The sequence below is a fragment of the Cladosporium halotolerans genome (assembly GCF_011745625.1).
Source record: "Cladosporium halotolerans strain TM138-S3 chromosome Unknown Sca152, whole genome shotgun sequence".
NCBI lineage: Eukaryota > Fungi > Ascomycota > Dothideomycetes > Cladosporiales > Cladosporiaceae > Cladosporium > Cladosporium halotolerans.
Window position 1 is genome coordinate 1 of NW_027191602.1, and position 9,730 is coordinate 9,730.

At 54.5% G+C, this 9,730-nt stretch overlaps 4 protein-coding genes across 4 annotated transcripts; 2 read left to right on the forward strand and 2 right to left on the reverse strand.

Annotated features, from left to right (window-relative positions):
• Window positions 1–179: 179 nt before the first annotated feature.
• WHR41_09464 (uncharacterized protein) lies at window positions 180–833 on the forward strand (the record flags this gene model as incomplete). The annotated part of the gene is made up of 1 exon (XM_069378067.1): window positions 180–833. One exon carries the CDS (start codon window positions 180–182, stop codon window positions 831–833), a length of 654 nt encoding a protein of 217 aa, XP_069224916.1.
• A 2,572-nt stretch (window positions 834–3,405) lies between these two features.
• WHR41_09465 (uncharacterized protein) lies at window positions 3,406–5,349 on the reverse strand (the record flags this gene model as incomplete). Its single annotated transcript, XM_069378068.1, has 1 exon — window positions 3,406–5,349. One exon carries the CDS (start codon window positions 5,347–5,349, stop codon window positions 3,406–3,408), a length of 1,944 nt encoding a protein of 647 aa, XP_069224915.1.
• Window positions 5,350–6,253: 904 nt separating this feature from the next.
• On the reverse strand, window positions 6,254–7,276 carry WHR41_09466 (uncharacterized protein; the record flags this gene model as incomplete). The annotated part of the gene is made up of 1 exon (XM_069378069.1): window positions 6,254–7,276. The coding sequence occupies one exon, from the start codon at window positions 7,274–7,276 to the stop codon at window positions 6,254–6,256; it is 1,023 nt and encodes a 340-aa protein (XP_069224914.1).
• Window positions 7,277–8,934: 1,658 nt separating this feature from the next.
• On the forward strand, window positions 8,935–9,730 carry WHR41_09467 (uncharacterized protein; the record flags this gene model as incomplete). The annotated part of the gene is made up of 1 exon (XM_069378070.1): window positions 8,935–9,730. A coding segment is annotated over one exon (796 nt), but the record flags the coding sequence as incomplete, so codon positions are not given.

The following is a 9,730-nucleotide window of genomic DNA, read 5'->3' on the forward strand; positions in this document are numbered from 1 at the left end:
TCATTCCCAGACATCCATGTTCATATCATGTCGGAATGATGAACATGACATGACGTAATGAACATAATGAACATAATGGACTGTCGGTGTACTCTCTGCCAAGCCGCCATGATGGTGATCGTGAAAGGTTCATTCTCGCGGAAAGACTGTGGGAGCAGTCTGTCCATGATCGGTCACGCATGCTTGCCGCGAGTTTCAACAAAAAGCCTAACAAGCCTATCCAAGAATTCATCTATCCCTACAACGTTGGGGACCTGTTGCGCCCGACATTCTTTTGCCCCTTTGACATGGAGCGGATTGGAAAGCTGGGTGATGGCGGAAAATGGGTCTGCGGCATGTCTCGCCTCGAGGCACAGTCCCATGGCCCGTCGTCCGATGCCAACCCGGACGCAACACTTGTCGTGTACTCTTTTGGCGTGGAACACGACTCTTCCTTTGAGGCAGCACTTCTCGCACGTTTGAATGCCGAAATCTGGGGCTTCGACTACTCTGTCGACGGGTGGGCCGATGAAGTCCCGCCGAACTCGCGGGCCCATTTCACCAAAGCTGCCATTTCGGCAACTACTGACAGGCAACAGTCGCCGCCAAAACTGGCGGTGCATGACATTATGGCGGCAAACGGTCATGATTTTATCCATATTATGAAGATGGATATTGAGGGATCGGAATTTGAGGCTTTGGAAGCCTTTATCGCCTGGGCAGAGGAAGCTGGGAAGAAGGTCTTACCCGTTGGGCAGTTGCTCTTGGAGCTTCATCTCGTAACCGGAGACGGTCGCCCGAGTACCGTAGACGCACTCGTGAAGTGGTCCAGAGGCTGGAGGAATTTGGCATGAGACCGGCTTTCAACGAGCACAATTGGATCGGCGATGTTGGTACTGGCCGTCCACGATTCATTGAGGTAATCTCCATACTCCTGAAGCTCACATTGGTGTACGGAGAAGCACCTCTGACCACATTGATCCAGTACACTCTCATCAACATTGAATATTATAGAACGCTCTGATCTGAGACTGCCGCCAATCGACATTCAGATACGGTGTCTCGACTGCATTGGCTAACCTGTCTCTGGTCATCTCAACCAGCCTTTACGTAGGGCACGTCCAAGTTCTGCTAGGGGACGTCTTCCAGCTGTAGCTCCACGAATCAAGCTCATTGAACTCAAGTCTCCTTCCTATTGCCTTAGATTGCGAATGTCAACATCCGATAAGAGGCTTTTTCCCAACTGCTCGCGTGCGGAGATTGACTTGTGTAAACTTTTGTCCACCGGCAGGCTCCCCGAACACGCGGTCAAAGTGACATTCCTGAGAAAAGATACTGATGTGTAGTGTGTTCCTTTCATTGGTTGAAGCAGGTGGAATATAGCTGTTAACAATGGAACGACCGGTCCCTATCTGCGTATACCTACATATTTGTTTCACTCATCACTTTTGCGACTTGGCTGTGGTTTTGCTCAGATCGTTCAGCGCACATACGGGGAGCTTTCTGACAGCTTTGTCTGCGCTTGATGTGCGTTCTCTTCAGGCGAAGGCACAGGACCATGGACATTTCGTTCTTCCAGACCGCGGCTACGCGGCGATTTGTCTAGAAAAACAATTTGAACAGGTACCTCGAACTTGAACTGCGTGATTGGATTGGCCATGGTGTGGCAACTAAGCCGGAGCTGTAGAGTGTGGCGTCGCGATATGTAGGGCGTGAAAAACGTCGTGGCGCAATCTTGTGTCGCGTCGACGGTAAGGTACAGACGCTGCTCCATGTGCCATGCAAAACATCCCTCCTCGCCGCAGGGGGTGTCAGTGGCATCCATGCACGATTCTTGCCCAGAGTCAAACGTAACCCCCTGCAGACTGTCATGCCAATGTGTAGATTGCCAGTCGCGGAGAATCATCTTCCCTGAGCGTTCCGGCGTGCAGACCGAAGTGCGAGCAATAAAAGCGTTGGACATGGATTCGGCACGAGTCGGGATTTCCTGCATAGGGATGACGGCGACAAAAGTTGTGGTCTTCAACGACCAGTCCATGGTCATGTGAACGACGTCAGGTCGAAAATCTGCATCCGAACTTGCATGCGGAAGCTGAGAAAGTCGGGAAATAGTCGCCAAAGCGATCGCGCTTGCGCCATCACTCGGGGAGCCCAAAACCAGGCGGAGGGCTTGCGGCTCAATGACCTCCATAGTCATGTGCGGTAGGGTATTGGGCCCGATGATCTTCCGCAAAAACCAAGATTTCAGTTTGCCTCCAGCCAGTGACTTACTCATCGCGCACCTATATTCGTCTGGGAAATCGTCCAGTGGTATAGGAGGTGGAAGATCCATGACGCAATTGACCACCTTGATGTCGACCTCATGCGTGCAGATGACGGCATCGCCGCGGTGCAGGAAGGCTTCGATTCGGTATTTCACAGATCCATTGGCTCGGACATTGCTGCCCGACCCTTGGAGATAGCCCTTTCCCATAGCTAGGGTCGGGGGATAGCAAGGAGTCTGGCTTGATACTCCCACGTGATCCTGCGGCTTGGACGGTGGAGCAACAAAAGCAAATGGTATGCTGAGTCCTTGCTCGACCTCGCCTCCATCGACGGTACGAATTTTCGCATGCGTGTTGACAAGCTCTAGAAACTGACATTGTTAGTCCTGAGCTTGAGAGAGAACGGCATGGGCTCTCCGTGGCTTACGACCTGCTTGAGACTGCGCACTTGCACCAAGCCGTTGGAGCAAATGCCTAGAGTGAATCCGGTTTCGAGTATACCTGTGAGGCGCATCAGCGGTGCGCGCTAGCTGAGCTTGACTTGCCAGACCTTTCAGCACGATCTTGATCACGTCCGTCGCTTGCGCCGTCTGATGAGCTACGTGCACAGTACCGCATATCGTCCCGGGCAGGGCAAATGTTGGAATGTGACATTAATCTAGGAAATTGCCCTCAGGAAAGCTAAGAATAATGGCCGGTCTGTCCATGGGGGCTGAGAAATGACACAAAGAATGTCGAATCGAAGGTAAGAGACTCTCCGTCGTGAGGCAATGAATCGGTCAATCACGCCCTTATCTGTTGACAAACAGACTAATCCATGCATATGGTCCTGCGTGGCGTCCTTCGCGAGTCGTATGTTCCGCCAAATGATCGCGGCGATACCCGTGGCGCACGTATCAACAGGGACGCGACCCGGCGCTTTCGCCGGGATGGACATATATTCAACGGCGACGTATTTGATGACCATGCGCTCGGCTATCGCGTGGGGAGTGCAAGACTCTAGTGGACCTTTTGACATTATGGACAAATTTGCCACGAGTGTAACTTATACATACGCTCGGAGGATTTCGCGAAAGCTTCATTCGTCTCGGGCTACTAATGATTCAGTGGTCATAACCCCTTCGATGAATTGATCTACTCTACTCTACAATGTGCATGAAGTCTAGTGTTTGCGTTCCTGAGATCGATCGTGTCCGGTCGACAACTTGGATGGTGCGCCTGCCTCTCTGGCATTCAAGGCGCCTTCCTCCACCACCCGTCGCTGTTCGGGCATTTGCACGTCTGCAGAAGCCTGCACTTGCGCAGATGAGCTAGTGGAGCTCAATGAGGCCCCCCTTCGAGATGATCCTTCACGTTGCTCTTCCACGTGGCATACCTTCATTCTTTTCTCAGCGAGCGCGATTTCTGGTCGTTCAGGCTGACCACCAAAACTTGCCAAGATAACGTCAGCGTCGGCAGTAGGGGCATCGAGGATGTCCAGTTCTTCTACGGTGAAAATGCGAGTCAAAATGATCCATCGCAGCGGGATGAGAGCGATGATAATGACAGGAAAGCCAATCGCGCCGATCGTTTGGGAGATTGCGACAGAGGCAGCGACACCAAACCAGCGGGTGGCGTCGTAGGACAGAATGCGTGATTTCAGGAGACTTGTCCGAGCATCCGCCGGTCGATTGTAGCCATGCTCTCGGAACAGGTACACCAAATTGGAGGTCATTTGATTGCCCCCAATAGGACCCCAACCGACCGTCCAAAAGACACCCGCAAATAGGGCCCGAGGAATTGTATGCAACACATCTAACAGGGGGCCCGTCATCAGTCCGATAAACGCAAGGGCCATGAGGAAGTGTGATACCCTTTGCTCCTTGACTTCGACTGCACGAACGATCTTGGCGGGTACGATCGCTTCTTCACCCCCGCTGTCCGTTTCCTTTCGAATGGTCTTCTCTTCTTTGTAGGCCGTACAGGCGTCGGTATGCACCGGAGCCTGTGGAACCAGACCATTTGGAAGGGGGACGCCAATGATCCCGGCTGCAAAGCATGTACAACCCAGCAGAAAATAGTCCCAGTGGAAGCCCGATGGCTTTGTGAGGGGGAACTGCTTGGCTTGCGCAGTGATGGAGGAGACATTGTGGTCGTAGTAGAAAAGCAGGGTCAGGAGAATGCCCATAGGGAGCGAGACGAAAATCCACTTTACATCGAGGTTCCAGAAATCGATCAGCCATGGTCCAGGACCTGGATGCTCCACGGTCGGGTAGAAGGCGCGTGTGCGAGGAACGCGCATCAAGTTCGCTTCCGTAATGCGACCGGGGATGTGTGAAAAGCCGGTCCACCAAAGGGTGGCTATAGGATAGGCAAAGTCTGCCAGCGACTTTCGGACCCAGGGGGTGAACATGGTCGTCTTACCGATGTGCTCGAGTAGGTAGACCGAGGCCCAGTACCCGATGGCGATGACAATACTCAGGTAGCCACCTGTGATCTGGCCAGCATCCTCATAGAATTGGGCGACCAGCTCTTCAACGCCCTTGATCATGTAGATGATGCCCACGTACATGCCGAAAGCCTCACTGGAGTAGTCGGTAATGTATCGCATATAGTCGCAAAGATTCAGGACAGCAGCGAGCCAATGCGTGATGGCAGCCCAGATGGCGACCCAAGCGATGATTTGGGGATACTGATCGACCACGCCTTGGGCTTTGGTGATGTCGTAGACCGTGTAGTTGAAGAGAGAGATCAGTCCCGTGATGCCAACGACGGTCAGTGGCTGGGCAGAGAGCAGACTGAAGACAACAGCGGCCAGGGCGGAGGAAAAGAGGGCCTCGTTGATGCCGAAAAAGCCCTCGGTATTCCTGCGCATGTCCAGCTGGAAGGCCAGAGCAGGGAGCAGGTTGACGAAGGTGATGCGCATAGTGGCCACGATGGTGTGGTAGTTGAGGCCGTCGATCCAATCGCTGGCGTAGTATGGCAGACGGCGCTTCACATCATGGTACATGCCTCTGCAGGGGCGCAAGACGCGATAGCTGCGCCATCCCCGGAGATGGTTCCACTGGTAGGGGTCGTTGGCAAAGTCGTGGGACTTCTCCGTGCGCTGCCGGTCCAGAGGCTCCATTGCAGATGGCCGGGGTGCGGGGGAACGGGCAGGGCCGACGATGGCTTGCGGAAGGACAGGAGGCCTCTGAGAAGGCGTGGACGGAGAGGGTTGGGCGCGAAGCAAGGAAAGACGGCAGGTCGCAGAAAGAGCGGGCAGTGCGTGGTAGAGAGGGAGGGCGAGCCGAATCAGCAAGCGGTGGCAGAGGCTGCGAGGGAGCCATGTTGGAGGTCTTATATTGACGCGATGCCGGGAGGGTGGCGCGTGCTAAGTCAAGGCATGGGCAGCGGACAAGCATTGGATATCTTGGGGTGAGGAGAGGCAGATGCGCTGCGTCCAAGCCAGCGGTCGCGCGCCTAATCACGCTTGCAGCTGGCTGTGCCCCGAGCGCTGGCTGCCCGGGCAGTGTGGGCGAGTGACGCATATCTTGTGCGCCCGCGCCTACTTGTCCGTCTGCCCGGGCAGAATGTCTTGCGAGCCCTGATCTGCGTATCAGGGTTCATTAGATAAAGTAGGCGGACTGGCGTCATTTGGCCCGCCCAAGCAGAACAGAACCTCATCGGCCTCCTGCATCCGACGCGGCGAGACTCGACATCCTGTCCGCTCGCACCTTGGCGATGTCAACGGATGTCGGTGATTCGGCGGTAGCTACGATTGGCAGAAGCGCAAGCTGATCTTCCTGTCGCCAGCGTTAAACAACTGCCATTTGGGTGGCCTTGCAAGCGTCCCGTGATATGGTCGCGCTCGGCCAACATCGATTGGAACAGGCGGCTTCAATATGCACGATCGTAATTTGTTCTCGTGCATACAACTGTCTTCACATTTCGACGGGTCCTGACCTACGACTGTGTTTAACACTTCTATAGTTGGCTTGTACCCTTGCAGCTCTCAACATCTTCCACCTCGAAAAGCTCGCGCTCGGTGATCAGAAATGGTTCTCGCGTTGCATTCTCACATCCAACCAGAAACTCGAAGCCTCTTCCGGCAGGCCCGACTTCGTCACCGGAATCTCCCATTCATCAGCCTCTTCGACGATGCGATCATGCCACGCCCGGATGGCCTCGCACCTGCCACTGACTCCGGCGAAATGCATCATCATATCCCCCTTTCCCACTTGATACTTCGACCACTCCTGGTCCTCGCCGCGTGGGTACGAGTTGAACCAGCGGGGAGGAACATAGACGCAGCCGTGGGCAAACAGGGGATCTTGCACCCATCGCTCCATCGCACTCTGTTCGGTGAACGGTAATGTCTCGTCCGGTCGGTAGGATGGGTACGCCAGGATGTTGGAGAGCAGCTTGATGCTCCATGCGGATACGCGCATGAGGAAGACGCCGTTGTTGAGCCCGTTCCAGTCCTCGGTGGCAAGCAGGTGGACGTCGTCCAGATCGAACGGAGGCAGGAAGGTCTCGGCAGGGATGAACGGGTTGGTCACGAGGGTGTCGGCGTCGAACCACATCAACCACCGAAGACGCGCGACGTCGGGCTTGGACATCTCGTGCAGCAGGACCTCCAGCAGAGCCGCCTCTTTGGACCACAGTCCGTCGATAATCGGTCGATCCAGAACGTAGATCGGATACCCGTGGATCTCGCTGTGCTTGACATGAGAGTCGAACGCGGTTTGGTAGCGTTCTGCGTACTTGCCATGCATGGCGGTGCACATGCCCACATCGGATTGGAGGGTGGGCCGGGGAGTGAGAACCAGCATCGGATCGGTTCCCAGATGGATTAGCTTGGATGGCACAGAGGCTGTTGACAGCTGCAGAGCGGCAAGGCGGTCGAACAAGGAAGGGTGTTGGTGTTGTGAGAGGGATCTGTTGTCCGAAGAAAGGAATCCATCTGTCCTGAAAAGTTCCTTTCGAGCTTCCGAGCCGAGGAGGAACACGATACAAGCGAGGGAGGTGTAGATAACGGTCTGCAAGAAGAAGCGTCTGTACTCGCGAGACATGTTGGTGCGTGTTGCGAGGATCTCTATGCGCTTCGAGGGTAACTGCGACACGGGGCGGGCGAAGGTCAAAGACAAGCCCACGCTGAGTGAACACTTGGGCAGAGCAATTGGTAGATATTTCACAACCGTAGCCTCGAGAGTGCTGTTATACCATCCTCCTTGCCCGTGTAACTCGTCGTCGCCAAGGGCGAGGGACTACGCGGCCTGCGCTCTGAGCCTAATTGACTTGGACGGCGACTCTATAATTGTCTTCTCTGGGCGCATGCCAAGATCGATGAGGCTCACGCATACTGAGACCCGTAGCGCACCGTGGGCCAGATCGATAGACGGGGGGGAGACTAAGGTACCTGTTCTTGCTAGGGAGGCCAAGACCGACCCGCACTGCTGCTGCCCGGGCAGAGTGAGCACGGACGTCCTCTGGCTGCTTAGACGTAGATCGAGGGCGTAGATCGAGGGTTCCGCGCGCGGTGCAGCTCACCTACTCAGGTATTCTACGCCGGAACGCGTCGCGTTCCAGTCTGTGCCCCGCGTTGCTGGCAGTTGCGGCCTCGGATCGCGTCGCGTTCCATGTTTCGCACGGATCGCCGTATGCAGCATTGTTGGCTGTCGGGAACGCGACGCGTTCCTAGACACATCACCCTTTTCTGCTTGACCCTCTCGTACTGTCAACCACTTGTGTGGTTCATTCTCATTCGAAAATGAGTGCAACGGCACCGATGACGTCGCTCACCCAAAATGTTAGGCCGTCGCAAGCATGGAACGTCCTCCCCGAACCCGATGTTGACAACAAGTTCCTTGCTCTGGGCTTATACTGGGACAAATATGCGGGCGCTATCATATCTATCAAGTGCAAGTATGCCCTCCAGACAAAAGGTGAAAGAGTGTCGAGACATTTGGGCGACAAGCACGACATTCCTCCAACAGCAAGGAAAGGACTAAGCGCGTTCATGAAATACTTGAGCCTAACCTAAACTAACCTAACCTAACCTAACCTACTCTATTATTCTGCCTGAAACGCGAAGCGTTTCGGCAGAATGATGGAGTTTTTCCAATGTGGCACCGCGAAATGCGTTACGACCTTCACCTAGTTTTGGAAATGCGCAGCGATTCCAAAACTGGGGATTCAGGTAGAAACGCAACGCTACCGGACACTTACACCCAACTGGATTGGTGTGGGTCTGCGAAGTGCGTCGCGCATCTGGGTCCAGGCAATCCATCGCTAGCGATGCGTTGCAGATTTCGTAGACAAGGAACCTTGTAATATGCTGGAACTGTGTCGCATCACCAGTGTGCTGAAAACGGATCGCTAGCGACGCGTTTCGTGATGCTTGTCCGGTACTCACTGTGAATTGTTCGAAATGCGTCGCACTGCCGATTTGGAGAAATAGGTCCCTAGCGATGCGTTTCAGAATGCTTGGCCGCTCAGCATTAATGGTTGCTGGAGGTGCGTCGCAATACGAAGCCGGGGAAGTGCGTCGCTGGCGATGCATTACGAGATGCTTTCTTCATTCGGGTTCATTGCATGTCCGAAATGTGTCGCGCTTCGAGCTTCGGCAGTGCACCACTAGAAGTCTTCCCTGGTCAGTGCACATCCCCGCTAGATGCACGCTTTCAAGCGCGTCATCAACACCACTTCTCGACGCGTTGAATCAACTACCATGGGGTCAATTGAGGACGCGATCGCGTTTCTACGTTCGTCTGATGGCCGTAATATAGCAGCAGTAGCCAAAAGATTCAATGTCAACCGTTCAACCCTCAGCAAACGGTTCCGCGGGAAGACTGGCTCAGTGGCCAGGCGCATTGAAGGCCGCAGATTACTCACCAACAAGCAAGAGCAAGAGCTTGTCAAGCAGATACAGAGGCTTTGCGAGTGGTGCTTACCTCCTACACCAGCAATGTTGCGCAGCTGGGCCGCCCTGATATGTGGATCTGAGCCCGGCAAGAACTGGTCTGCAGACTTCAGGCGTAGACACGAGTCCGTCCTCGACTGCAGATATCTCAACACCCTCGATCTTGAGAGACACAAGGCTGAGTCCGAGCATTCTTTCAGGCGCTATTTCAATATTCTGAGACAGAAGATAGATGAATATGGCATACAGCCTCGGAATTGCTATAATATGGATGAGAAAGGCTTCCTCATAGGCCACCTGCAAAAGGCGCGCAGGATCTTTCCCAAGTCCATGACGAAGCAACAGAAGCTCCTAGGTGCTGGTCAAGATGGATCTAGGGAGTGGATAACCCTTGTAGCTACCATATGTGCTGATGGTACCTCACTGCCACCAGCTCTTATCTACAAGGCTGTCAGCGGCGACTTGCAGGACACTTGGCTCCAGGACTATGATTCGAACGAGCACCCTTGCTGGTTTGCAAGCTCGCCCAATGGCTGGACCAGCGATGAGCTTGGTCTGAGCTGGCTGCAGAGCTTGTTCGACACTCAGACCGTCGGTAAAGCCA